The sequence below is a fragment of the Delphinus delphis genome, chromosome 11 (genome assembly GCF_949987515.2).
Source record: "Delphinus delphis chromosome 11, mDelDel1.2, whole genome shotgun sequence".
Taxonomy (NCBI): domain Eukaryota; kingdom Metazoa; phylum Chordata; class Mammalia; order Artiodactyla; family Delphinidae; genus Delphinus; species Delphinus delphis.
In genome coordinates this window covers 96,044,381-96,058,366 of record NC_082693.1, presented here as the reverse complement: position 1 = coordinate 96,058,366, position 13,986 = coordinate 96,044,381, and the positions used below count along the sequence as shown (strand labels likewise).

The 13,986-nt window shown below is 50.3% G+C and overlaps 1 protein-coding gene across 2 annotated transcripts in view; it reads left to right on the top strand.

Annotated features, from left to right (window-relative positions):
* PACSIN2 (protein kinase C and casein kinase substrate in neurons 2) overlaps positions 1-13,986 on the top strand; it is a 139,707-nt gene that overhangs the window by 105,808 nt on the left and 19,913 nt on the right. For both annotated transcript variants that reach the window (XM_060025793.1, XM_060025791.1), the window contains exons 3-4: positions 10,906-11,062; positions 13,073-13,308. In XM_060025793.1, the coding sequence (XP_059881776.1) occupies positions 10,906-11,062; positions 13,073-13,308 (393 nt within the window). The remainder of the gene's footprint in view (positions 1-10,905; positions 11,063-13,072; positions 13,309-13,986) is intronic.

The window sequence follows — 13,986 nt, the reverse complement described above, 5'->3', positions numbered from 1 at the left end:
TAGAGCGAGGAGGTGCCACTCATGCAGCACCTACTGGAGCATGAGGGGGAATAAGAGGGGGCAGCGACCTGGTCACCAGGCAGCCGTGTGCTCAGGCTGCTTCCCGGACGCCTGGCTGAAGCATGAGTGTGTGCACGTACCCTCATGCCGGGGAGACTGGGCGCTCCAGGGCAGGGTCTTCGGGGTGGTGGCTCACAGGTGGGGCATGTGCTGTGCTCAGGAACAAGTCCCCAGGCGTCGCTGGGCCTTTATCCTGACATCTGAGCAACGTGTGCCGAGAGGGCAGAGCACGGTGAGCCTGGCTGACCAGTCTTGAGGAGGAGTTCAGGTCTAAAATAACTTTGTTTAAACACATCCTTCCTCTGTATGTTATTATCTGTTCTGCTTTGAGTTAGATCTGAGAACTGGAATTTCTCACTTTCCATTTCATCCATTTTTCAGCTTGTCATTTTGAACATTTAGATTAAAGATTGATAATGCAGTTATTTTTAACATTGTTGAAGTTTGGGATTTGTGCTTTAAAACTCTCAAACAGCAAAGGTGATGAGCCACAATTTCTTCACCCTCCTACTTGATGAATACAAATTCTAGGAACAGGGGATAGGGCTGGTAAGTGTTGGGGATGAGATCTGAAAACCAGGAGTTGGGACTGAGGCCCGAGGCAGTGACAGGACTAGTTTGGGTCAGCACACAGGTCAGGCTCAAGGTGGCTGGAAACTGAGACTGTACGTAAACAGCAGCAGCAGCAGGCCAGCAAGGAGCCTTGATGTCTAACGCTCTTGGGGCCCTGCCAGGTAAACTGCATTACCCTGTTTCCAGTATGGGGAGCCCGGTGAGGTCAGGTTCAGGGGAGCACTGAAGTGAGGAGATCCTAGACCTTCTGTTCCAGTGCAGGACAAATTGGGAGCCCAGATGGTGGGTGAGCTGGAAGGTAGGTTGGAGAACTGGAAGTGGAATCCTGTAGAAACGAGGACTGCCAGAGCACAGTTTGAGAGCAAGGCAACGAGTTCATGGTTCCCCAAGGATACGCCTTACTCCTTGGTCCTTTCAAGCACATCACAGATTTTACAACCTTAAGATCGATTGTGACCCCTTTTTTGGAAAGGGAGGTTCAGAGTAGGGGTTGGGATGGATTGAAGAAGGGTGCCTGAGACGGGAGGCCCTGCTGGTGTGTACGGATATGGCCTCTGCTGTGCACTCTGCAGGGAATGCAGGTGGGGAAGTAGTGGCACTGAAAGGCCCAGTCCTGCAGCCGTCTCGGCCTCCCTGGACATGGCGGGACGTGGAGATAAACTGACTGGGAACTGGAATTTCACTGAAAGCCGTGCAAGTGCAATGAAGGAACTGCGAGGCTCTCCTGCTGGTTTGTGCTTGGCAAAAGTGTTAGTTGCTCACTTGTCATCTGTGGAGTTAATATCTGATGATGTGCTGAGAGGTGATCCTTTTTAGCTTTTGTGGGGAGAGCTCAAGGGACTCATTGGATTAAGAACTCAATAAATAAAGGATCGTGACTTACTTCATTGCCTGTGCCTCTAGCTGGGCACTCAGCAACTTCTCAGTCCCCTCCTGTCTACATGGAACGGAATCTCTGCTCCCAGCATCATTTGGGCATTGAGAAGATATTACAGGGTGCCCTCTGTGTGCCTGGCATGGTGGATGGAGAAGAATAAAGGCACAGTCCTTGCCCTCAAAACCCGTGTGTTACCACATTTTGCATGTGACAGCAGACATCGCGGCAAAAGTAACAGGGAGGGATGAGCTGCTGGGGAGGGGGTACCTTCATGGAGGGGGTGGCAGCGCGTATAGCTCGTGCTCTGTGGGCCTCAACATGCTGCCTCGAGCCTTCAGAAAGTGGCCTTGCCCCAGAGGTCCCTTGGCTCTTACCTCAAACATCGTTTCCTCCAGGCAGTCCCAATCTCCTGGAGTGTTCCTTCCAGGAATTGCCACCGTCTGTAACTGTTACTTGACCGAAGTCCCACAAAGGTAGGGATGATGACAGTTTGTTCACCATTGCATCCCTAGTCCCTTTCATAGTCCTTGGCACGCAGTAGGTGTTCACCCCGTATTTGTGAGTGGCAAGAGGCTGTTGCCAGACCCTCAAAAACTGAGAGTTGGGAGTGCTTCGGGAGGTCGCCAGCCATGTAGCCAGCCAGATACCTGGAATTGTGGAGGTCTCTTGGAGGTCACCTAATCCTGTCCCTTCTCTTCATTTTGTGTCTGGAGGGACAAGATGAAGAAATGGCAGGTCTTGGGGCTTCCCTGGTGGTGCAGTGGTTGAGAGACTGCCTGCCGATGCAGGGGACACGGGTTCGTGCCCCGGTCCAGGAAGACCCCACATGCCGCGGAGCGGCTGGGCCCGTGAGCCATGGCCGCTGAGCCTGCGTGTCCGGAGCCTGTGCTCCGCCACAACAGTGAGAGGCCCGCGTACCGCAAAAAAAAGGAAATGGCAGGTCTTGTCAAGTGATGGCTGCCCCACGCTAAGAGCACATCTGACTGGGAAGAAACCCACCCTATGCTGTGAACTTACCAGTGCATACATCCTCACAGAATCCACCGTACAACTGAAGGGATAGAAGCGCAGGCAGAGAGACCTGGTCATTTCTTTCAGGGCAGGACCAGCTCTTTGCTGCTCCCCTCGTGAGCAGGGGTAGAGGGAAGGTGGCCTCATCAGAGAGGGCCAGGGGCTGATGGCCACCTCTTCAGGCTTGTCTTCCATCCTTATCTTTCAGGCTGATTGAGAAGCTCCTGGAGCCTCTGGGCATACTGTAGCAGCTTTGGACAGAATGTTGGTCTCTGACTGTGTGCACGTGCCTGGAAGGGCACCACCAGTGGCTTTTCTTTCTTGTCCAGTCAGCTTGGCACAGCTGGCTCACTCTTGGACCTGCCTCTCCAGGGTGTAGAGGGAGCAGCTCTGGTGCTTGGGACTTCAGAGTCACAGGTTAAAGAGCATGAGTGTTCTGAGAGTAAAATCAAGGTCATGTTTGTCAAGCGGCCTTAGTAGTTTACAGGTTTGGGGGTCCTGGCATGAGCCTCACCGGCACCAAGAGGAATCAGGGGGATTCAGGAGTGGGGTTCATATACTGCGTCACAGTCTTGAACTCTGTGGCCTTTCCTGGAACCTGCAGGGCTGGTTGGAAACATACACATCACCTGATATGGACCCGTTAAGTCTTCATTCTACATGCTCTCTATTCTCAGCCTGAGGAAGGTTCTAGAAGGTGGGGTCTGCCTCCTTTTGGCTGCATGATTATGGGTGACTTTGCCTCTTCAAACCTGTTTCCTATTCTGTAAAATCCTCCTGCCTGCGATCATCACAGGATTAAATGAGGTTGCATGTAGAGCTGTGAGCACTCTGCCTGGCAAAGGGTAGGTGTGCTCTATTATGATGCTGCCACTGATGGAAAAACTCTGTGTGCGGCGCCTGTTACCAAGAGGTTTGCAGTCCAGCTGGGGCAGGGAGGCTAACATGCACACTTGTGACCCATGTGGAACAAGCTACGACTGTGGGGCATGGGGACAGTGTTTGGAAGGGCCCTCGTGGCCCCCAAGTGGACCAGCCAGCAGGACCCCGTGGTGGGGAATTGGTGTCGCCTGTCTGCTAGTGCAGGCGATCCAGGCCCGCCCCCTTGGTGGTCCGGCAGGGATGGCAGGCGGTGTCAGGGTAGCCTCTGTGGGGAAGACCAGCTGAGCCTTAGCAGAGAGCTGAAACTGGGGCAGGTAGGACGGGACTCGTTCAGCACCACCTCCTTCTCCATTTCTTTCCCTGCTTTTGGCACCTAATCCCTCCCCCTTTCTAATATTGTGGCTTTTGTGAGCATGTGTTGTAAACTGTACCCTTGCTTCACGTGCAGCTATTTTTAATTTGCATCAAGGCATCCTGTGCCCTGCCGTTCTGTTTCTTTTTCTCCTCTCTGCACTGTGTGTGAGGTCTGTTCCATTGCGGTGTCTACACAGTCCTGCACTTTCTTCTTGCTGCCACACTGGGGTGCCCCCCACATTCACCCATGCTTTCCCCAAGGAGGAGACCGACCCCTACGTGCCCTGTGACCTGAGCCAACATATCTATGGGGATAAAACTCCGGAGCCATGTGGCTGGGTCCTCCTAGGGCATGTGTATGCTTAGTGACTTAATTACTGCCTGGCTGTCACAGGCTTGCCCCAGGCTGGTTTCCGCCATTGTATTCAGAAGCGGTCCTGTGTGCCCAGCTCCGCCCCACACTTGGCATTTCCCGCTCTCTACAGTGTGCCAGTCTGTACAGGTAAAGAGCTACCTTGCTGCTCTCATGGGCAGTCCCACAGTGTGAGCATCTCACTCAGGCCTTTAGCCCCATGGACTTCCACTTCTCTCTGAAGTTACCACTTCATACCTTTGCCCGTGTTCCCCGGGGGTGTCTCTTTCATGTTGATATGTAGGATTTCCTGGGATATTCCAGATTTTAGTCCCTTGTCAATTTGGACAATTTAGACAGATTAGTAGACAGTATTTGAATCTGTTAGCTTTGTCCATGATATTGGTTTCTGAAGAGAAATCCATAATTTTTGAAGTAATAAAATTTATTTGGACACGCACACACGCGCGCGCGCGCACACACACACACACACACACACACACACGGATGTGTGTGTGCGTAACCTTATGGCTTTTACTTTTGAAATTTTGTTTAAGGAATCCTGCCCTGCCCTAAGTCACAAAGATATTTGCCGACATTTTCTTCGAGTCGCTTTATGGTTTTACCTTTCACATTTTTATTGAGTGCCTGACGAGACGCAGTGAGTGGAAGGCAGTTGAGAAAGAGCGGTGAAGAAAGACAAAGGTGCTGCGGCACCATCGGAAGGCGTGTGGGGGTGGTGTCCTGTGTGCTGCGGGCTCTGGTCTGCCCAGGCCCAGGACGGTGGGCAGTGAGGCCGTCTGGGGGTGGCATGGGCAGAGGGGCTGGCTGGGGGAGGGCAGGGTGGTCCGGGCCGCAGGCCTAGGAGCACCATCTGTGTTGTGCATCAAGTCAGCAGTGAGACAGCCAGAAGCTCACTGGGGTTCCTGGGGACATCCAAAGTCCACAGGGATTCTTTGTGATGTTGAGATGAGCCACTGGAGGGAAGAGGTTCATGCCTCAGGGCCAAGGCAGCACAGGGCGGGAGAGCGTGAGCTCTGGGTGTTCCTGCCTGGTTCACTTCTCACTTGGGCCACTGGTTACCCTGGGACTTTGGTTGTAATCACGCAATTTGTCTGCGAGATGGGCTCGATGGTCACCGACCAAAGAGAAGGGTAAAAGGAATAACATGGAAGATGTACGTGAGATGACCCTATAGGTCCTCTGACCTGAGCCCGCAGTTCACACAGGTAATGGTAACTGAGCTGGCACTGGGGCCAACAGGTGGGAGGAGCTGCACGTCCGCATTCGCACTCCCTCTCATCCACCTGGGATCCCAGGGGTCCCACTGACCTGCGGAGACCCTCCAGCTTTCCTGTTGCCTTTGGCCACTGTGTTCCACAGAATGGAGTTGGCCAAGGTAAGTAGGCTGTAACGTCGGAGAAGGAAACATTCTCCAGTGTCCTTGTGAAAGGCAGTTCCAGACTGTTTACACCCAGAGGATAAATGAGGAACTGGTGCGACCTGTTTGAACAGTCCTTCCCAGCACCCCTGTAATTATAAACCCGCTGGTTTTTAGGCAGAGCCCACTGTCTCTGCTCTGATTCCTGATTACGCAGTTTCTGCCAGGGGATGTCTGCAACTCCAGCCCCAGACTCGTCCTAGCTGACTGAAACCAAGACTTGTGTGACGCTGGATTCTCAGGGCCTGGGGCAGAGGAAAGCCAGAGGAATGATGAGAGCCAGACTCACAGGCAGCCGGGAGGACGGCAGGCAGCAAGGGGCCTCTGGGCCCAGGTGAAGGGCACTGAGGGTAGAAGGGGGTAGGGCGACCCAGATTCCCGGGAGGACGGCAGGACCGGTCGGGCTCCTGGTGAGCCTAAGGCAGGCCTTTTGGTGATTGGGTGGAGGGAGGCGGGAGACTGGTTTCTGGAGGACTCTGGAAAGGAGGAGGACTCCGCTCTCTCCGCCTGATAGGTCCAGCCTGCAGGAACCCCCCCTCCCCCCGCAACCCTGAGGTGCCTGGAAGTTGGGATTCTGCTACCTCTGTGCCGCCCCCATGTGCCACCTGGAGGACAGCGCACTTCCTTTTTCCTGCTTTCCTGCTCTCCTCCCCACTGCTGTGCCCCAGAGTCAGCAGGCTACTCATACCTCCCCTCCAGGGGCTTCACCTTCCTGAACCCCACCGTTCCCTGAGCACAGCACCCTTTCGGATGAAGGCCTGACCCTCAAGATTTTTCACCGTCTGACTGACCCCACCTCGCACACCACTTGCTGTACCCAGTGCCCAGCTCAGTCTCTAGTCACCCCCTGCATTCTGTGGTCCACGTTCTTTTCCTGGTGGACTTCTCCCGGAGCCAGGTCTCCATGCTGTCACACCTTCTTCATTTTGCCAACATTGTCTCTGCCAGGAATCATTTCCCTCACCTCACCTTTAATCCGTCCACTTGTCCTTGAAAATTCAGTCTGGTTGTTGCCTCTAGTATGCCTGCCCCACCCCTCACCCTTCCTTCGGCCAGGTGGGTTCCTGAGGGGAGAGTAGGGGTATCCCCCCCTTGCACCCAGGCACTTGCATGTTGAACATCTGTCTTTAGCACCTTGGTATCTGAGGGGGTGAGTCTGAATCTAGAGGAAGTTAGGAACATAGATGGCTTCAGACCTAGTTTCTAAAATGGGCATTTTATGAACAAATCAATTGATAATCAGGATTGGAAGAGAGCTTGTTTATTTTCAATTCCTACCTAAAGTTATCTGTCATTTGGCCATCTCAAAACAAGCTAGTATTTTGAGAAGCAAGAGAGAAGCTTTTTAATTACAAAACTGATAGAGCAGAAATAGCTAACCATGTATGTCCTGACTTTAATGTATTATCAGTTTATCATATATTTGAAATTAATTTTTCTTGCATTTTACAAAACAGTCATTATACCTCAATTTTAAAAAAGAGAACACACTCTACCAAAGAAGACACATGGATGGCAAATAGGAACAAGAAAAGATGCCCAGTATCATTAGACACTAAGAAAATGCAATTAAAATCACAATGAGATGTTGCTACATACTAAATGGCTAAAATAATTTTTTTTAAAAACCTGATAATACCAAGTGCTAGTGAGAATGCAGAGCAATTAAAACTCTCATACACCGCTGATGGGAATGCAAAGTGGTCCAGCCACTTTGTCTTATAAAGTTAGACATACACTTACCATATAGCAATTCCACTTCTAGGTATTTACCCAAGAGAAATGAAGACATATGTCCACACAAAGACCTATAGGAATTGTTGATATCTTCTTTATTTATAATTGCCCCAAACCAAAAACAATCCAAATGTCCTTAAACAGGATGAAAGGGTAAACAAATTGTGGTGTGTCCAACTTAGCAATAAAATGGAGTGAACTACTGGTACAGGCAACAACGTGGATCGGTCTCGAAAGCACTGTGGTAAGTGACGGAGCCTGTCACAAAAGCCAGGCTGCATACAGTGTGATTCTACTTATCCTGGACATCGTGAGAACGGGACAAAAATCAGATTAGTGGTTGCCAGGGGCTGTGTGGGAGAAGATTGACTGCAAGAGGGTGCAAGGGAACTCTGCGGCGAGGTAGAAGTATTCTGTCCCTTGATATGGTGATGGTTATACACAGTATACATTCATCTGAACTCATCTAAGTTTATACCTGTAAAGGGTGATTTTTATTTTATGTTGACTGTGTCTTATTTTAGAAACACACAGTGGCTCTGCTGTTAGGATGACCGTCAGCGCCCTGCTCATCGAGTGGGAAATCCACAGTGCTCTGCTGCTGTGTGGTTTATGGAGATGGAAACAGTGAAACCTGATGAGTGTCCCCACGTGTGGGCTGAAGTGATGGTCTGTCACAAGCCCATATGTAGCCTTTCACTGAGCAAAGGACAGCAAGGCCGATGTTGCTGGAGCATCTCAGTGCCTGTTGTCACGAGCACTCCCCTTTCCCCTTGGCCCCGGCATTTAAACCTAAAACACGTGCTTCCAGGAACAACCTTCATATTCCTTGCTGCTTTTCAGATTTCAAGAGTTGTCATTTAAATATGAACAGTATCGAGGGAGGGAGATGAAAGAGGGAAGAGATATGGGAACATATCTATATGTATAACTGATTCACTTTGTTATAAAGCAGAAACTAACACACCATTGTAAAGCAATTATACTCCAATAAAGATGTAAATAAATAAATAAATAAGAACAGTATCTATTTGTCGTGAGGTGGATGGACCTAGAGTCCGTCATACAGAGTGAAGTAAGCCAGAAAGAGAAAAATAAATACTGTATGCTAACACATATATATATGGAATCTAAAAAAAAAAGTGGTTCTGAAGAACCTAGAGGCAGGGCAGGAATAAAGATGCAGACATAGAGAATGGACTTGAGGACACGGGGAGGGGGAAGGGTAAGCTGGGACGAAGTGAGAGTGGCATGGACATATATACACTACCAAATGTAAAATAGATAGCTAGTGGGAAGCAGCCGCATAGCACAGGGAGATCAGGTCGGTGCTTTGTGACCACCTAGAGGGGTGGGATAGGGAGGGTGGGGGACGCAAGAGGGAGGAGATATGGGGATATATGTATATGTATAGCTGATTCACTTTGTTATAAAGCAGAAACTAACACACCATTGTAAAGCAATTATACTCCAATAAAGATGTTAAATAAATAAATGAAGCAAATAAATAAATAAGAACAGTATCTATGGTACGTGTTGATGGGCTGTACCAATGTGTACCTTGTTAAGAAATACCCTTTTCTTTTCCCTAAATCTTTTTACAAGGGTTTTGAAAATCAGGCAGGCAGGTTTCTGAAGAGCCAACATATTTTAATATTGATTGCCAGTATGAATATTATTGGCAACAGTGGGATGAAAACCAGATCTACATCGTGGTTTCCTGTCGGCTGTCAAGTCTGTATTGAGCTGTGATTATCTTAGCTCTTCTTGCCACCAGCTCAGCAATACTGAGTTGTGTTTTGTTGGTTATTTTTTTCATCCTGCTGTAAATTTGAAAATGACAGTAAGGCCCTATTTTAAGGGAAGTGAACATGTGATGTCACTTCTAATTGGTTGTGAAATGCTTGCTTTCTCCTTCCTAAAAAGGGGCTGCTGAAGGATGGAGTTGAAAACTCAGGTTCACCTTCTGTGTTTTGGTGAGCTGCTGACCTGCTCTCCTTGCTGGGGGTAGCAGCCAGGCCACGCCTGGGAGGGAGGGGTCTGTGGAGGAAACGATGACTGATCGTGGGGCCTGAGAGCTGTTTGTGCACTTCAGCAAGACTGCTGGAAATCATACCAGACCTCTGGAGAAGCCCACCCAGACTACCTGCCTTCCAGGGATCCTCGCTGTTCCCATGGGAGTGGGGTCATCTCAGCCTGTCCAGAGCTCTGGCCTCAGGGACAGCCCTTCCTGGAGGGACCACAGTCCCCTTTTCTCCCGATGCCCATCTCCATGTGTTCTGTCTCTTTGCAAGGTCTTCCTGCCACTCCACTGTAGCCTCTTCTTCACCTGGCTAACTCAGCACAAGATGGGAGGGACTCAGGCAGTTTGAACTGTTCATAAGTCAGGGTTAAACAGGCTACGTGGCAGAGAGAGGACTGTACCCTTTTCTGTAGAAGTGGGAACTAGTCCTCCATGTTCTCCAGGAGCTTCCAGATTGACTCTAAACGGAGATGAAATATGAGAGTGATTAGCCAGGCAGAGACATTTAGAAACGGAAAAACTGACAAAAAGGTGACTACAGTTTTTGAAGACAGTTGGGAGGAAAGGGTTGAAAATACAGTCGATCATTTTTCTGTCATATTTCCTCCAAGTGCTCCAGTGTCAGCTACATGGTATCCTTTCTAATCAGCAGGTCAATGAATGGAACATATGGAACACTTGGATTTTTCACTCCAAATTAGCCGCTAATATTTTCTCAATTACTCTTTTCAGTTACTCTTTTATTATTTATAATTTAGATAAGCTAACTCTCCTCTCATATGTGAGATAAAGTAATTAAGCCTCACCTTGGCTCTCGTCAAAGCAGATAAGAGTGTGAGCTTTGCCATCGAGACTCCTACCTGGAACCATTTGAAAACCTGCTTTCAGCTGCAGCCCAGCCTCTAGGACTGCGACTATGGGATCTTAGAAAACAATGTAACTTCCCTGAGCCTTGGTTTCCTCATCTTAAGATGGGGACAGTTATTCCTACTCATTAGGGCAGTGGCAATTTTTGGGGTGTAAAACACCTACTGTGGTGCCTGGCATGTGCTCAGAAAGTGGGAAATAGTGTTTGTTGCTCTAATTGGGAAGTAATAATAAGGTAGCATGTGGTGACATCTCAGCAGTAGGCACCTGAAACCTGCTTATTCCAGTAATGCTCAAAAGGCCTTTAGCCAAGAGTCTATAATGCTAATTATAAAATCATTTTAATCTGAGTTACTAAAAAATTATTTTTCTGTTTTTGTTGTTTTTCATCTTTCTAGTTAGACATTACCCACTCTGGGAAGCTGCGTGAGATGCCCTCTGGGTGCCCTCAGCCGCTCGCTTCCCTACATCAGAGCCCTTCCCACTCTGACCTGTCTCCCTCCCTGAACCACAGGTCAGAGCATGGACGCCGGCCGCATGGACATTGAGAAGCTCCGAATCACTGTTTTGCGTGTTTCTGCTAGTGATAAAAACGGGGAGCTGGTCATGTAGCAATGCAGGGTGCCTTTGAAACAGGAGTGGGGCATGAGCACCCAAGAGCCGGGCTGGCGTGGAAGCCGTTTCTGCAGCCGCGGCCCCAGGCCTCACAGCGGGACTCTGTTTCCTAGGTCGGGAACTACAAGCGGACCGTGAAGCGGATCGAGGATGGCCACCGCCTGTGCAGCGACCTCATGAACTGCCTGCACGAGCGGGCACGCATCGAGAAGGCGTATGCGCAGCAGCTCACCGAGTGGGCCCGGCGCTGGAGGCAGCTTGTGGACAAGGGTAGGGAGGCCACCGCACGGGGCGTCTCAGCCCCAGGCGCCCAGGGCGTCTCAGCTCCAGGCGCCCAGGGCAAATTGTCAACCCTTTCTGAGCCAGTTTCCTCTCTTGGAAGATAGGGGCAGGAGTTTGTCTCACAGTTTCGGGGGGCTGTGATTCGTCACCAGCAGCATAGCCTGCATGAGCTTTCCTCCCCTTTCCTGGGGACACAGGACTCCTGTTCTCGAACAGCATCCAAGACTCCCGTGGCAGCTTGTTGTCCAGAGGACGTGCTGCGCTTGCCGAGTTAACAAGGAGCAGCTCCTTCAGGGCCCAGCCTTGAGTAGGCTCCTATCCAGTCAAAGGCCTTGCTGCTCAAGCACCGTGGTTTCTGACACTCAGGCTGTTTATTTGTAAGCTTGGCCAAGTAGTAAGTCAGATAAGACTAGATGGTGACATCTGGCAGGCTTTCTAATACTGAATTTTAACAGGAATAACTACAGGTGTCGTATGATGCAGGCTTTGCCTCCCCTCCCTCCCTAGCAAAAACTCAGGAGATTCTAGAGCTTGGTGACAACGCTGCTGTGGATATGGATTGTGCTCAGAATGCACTTCCCAGCGGTAGAGGGGGAGCTCGATTGATTACAGGATTTCCTGGGACAGAAGTGGGTTAGCGGGGGTTTCTCAGGGTATGTTTTGGGGCAGAGTCTTCCACCATGACTAACTGTCCTCAGGGGAGCCGACCACGGGAAACCAGGCTAGGGCGAGGGACCCCCAGGCGACTTCAGTTGGGTCTAGACCAGCTGCCTGTGTTTCACCTGTTGCTGAAACGGGTTTTCTGTGGAGCTTAGCACAGTGCCATGGTACAGAGTGGGTGCCAGGGAGTGGGGTAGCCATGCTTGGGTGAGGAGTGACTGGGAATGAGCCAGCTCCTTCAGGAAGCAGTAGCTGTTGTTATTTTATTTCCACCTGCCTGAATCCCCTCTTTCAGGATCCAGCTGTCAGCGCCGTCCATTCTGTTGATTCAGAACCTGAGGTTCATAAAGCACTCTTGCCCGCTCACTTTGTGGATCCTGCCACAAGACCTAGGCAGGACAGGGAGCTGCTCGTTTTGTAGACATGAGGGATTAGAGGTTCAGAGGGGCTAATGTTCTATGTTTATTCGCACACGCACACACACACACACTCACCCACCCGCACACACTCACCCACACACCACACGTCTCTGTGTCATTACCCAGCTCCAACAGTCATTGACCCCCGGGAGCGCCTTGAGGGCAGGTGCTGGGTCTTCCCATTTCCGTCCTCAGCTTCTGTCATAGCCCATCTCTCCCTCCATCACCTCACTCAACAAAATGACGGGCCACATTAGGAGTTTTCTTCCTGAGAACAGTGAGTGGGGTGACCCAGGCACCCCCACAGTGCTATCTAGAGAATTCTGTCTGGGCCAGAGTACATTCCTGTCTCCTCCTCTCCTCCCCCAGGACAGGGCTTCCATTCTGCTGAGGAGACAGTCCTTCATTCAACAAGCAGTTCCCAGGGTCCTGCTCTGCATGGAATGAATGGGCCTTGGGAGAACGTGTGGTCCAGTGGAGGGGGAGCCAGGGGCCAGCAGGAGCCAGTGCGGGTGGGCTCCGAGTGGCCTGGCAGAGAGGTCAGCTCATTCCAGAAGGCCCTCCTTCTCTAGCCAACCTTAAGCAAATCAAAACTTCCAAGATGAGGAAACTTGAGTTTTTCAAGAGCTCAGTGACTTTACAGAAAGGAAATGTGTGTAATCCCCCAGTTTCCCTAACAAAATAACAGATCCAGCTTCAGTTCCTTATTCTTTCTTCATCCCAGGAACTGAAAAAGGAACAGCGCTGAGAGAAAAATATCTGAAACAACCAAAAGGAAACCTCTCAGCCGGGCAGCCAGCCTGCCGGCCTAAAACCCCATCCCAACAGCTGAGGGAGGTTAACAGAGGAAATCCCCTCCCCCAGGGCCTGTCTGGGCCCCACAGTGCCGAGTAACCCACCAGCTTCTCTCCTGTGCCAGGGCCTCAGTACGGGACGGTGGAGAAGGCCTGGGTGGCCGTCATGTCCGAGGCAGAGAAGGTGAGCGAGCTGCACCTGGAGGTGAAGGCCTCGCTGATGAATGAGGACTTCGAGAAGATCAAGAACTGGCAGAAGGAGGCCTTTCACAAGCAAATGATGGGAGGTTTTAAGGAGACCAAAGAAGCCGAAGATGGCTTTCGGAAGGCACAGAAGCCCTGGGCCAAGAAGCTGAAAGAGGTGCATCTCTCCTGCAGGCCCCTGCCTGGCCCCCACAGCCTGCTTCTCGCTGGCCAGGCCTCCCACCTGCAGCGCCCCCTCCTGCACTCCCAGGGGTTCCTGCCTCAGCTTCAGGCACAGAATGCTGCAGCTGGCAGCCAAAGGCCCGCGCTCAGGCCCGAAGCCTGTGGTGCCTAACGTTTACCCATGTTCAAGACTCCGAGTGCTTTATGTGCCTCCTTTACATAATCCGTATCAACCCATTTCCCAGTCTTGGAAACAGGATGAGAACCACACACAGGGCGTAGAGCTCAAAACCCAAACTCTCTGTCTCCTTTTTTTTTCCCCCAATAACTCCATGTCATGAACCTTCTGGTCTATCAAGAATATTAAATCGATGCAAACTATTACATTTAGAATGGATAAACACCAAGGTCCTACTGTATAGCAGAGGGAACTATATCCAATCTCCTGGGGTAAACCATAATGGAAAAGAATATTAAAAAAATAACGTGTATCTGTGTAAAACTGAGTCACTTTGCTGTACAACAGAGATTGGAACAACATTGTAAATCAACTATACTTCAAAAAACAAAAGTTAAAAAAAATTAAATCCACAGTTGCCAAAGGTTATCTGAGGTTAAACTATTGTAGAACAGTGCTTCTTAAATTTAAGCAAGCTTGCTAAAACCCAGATTC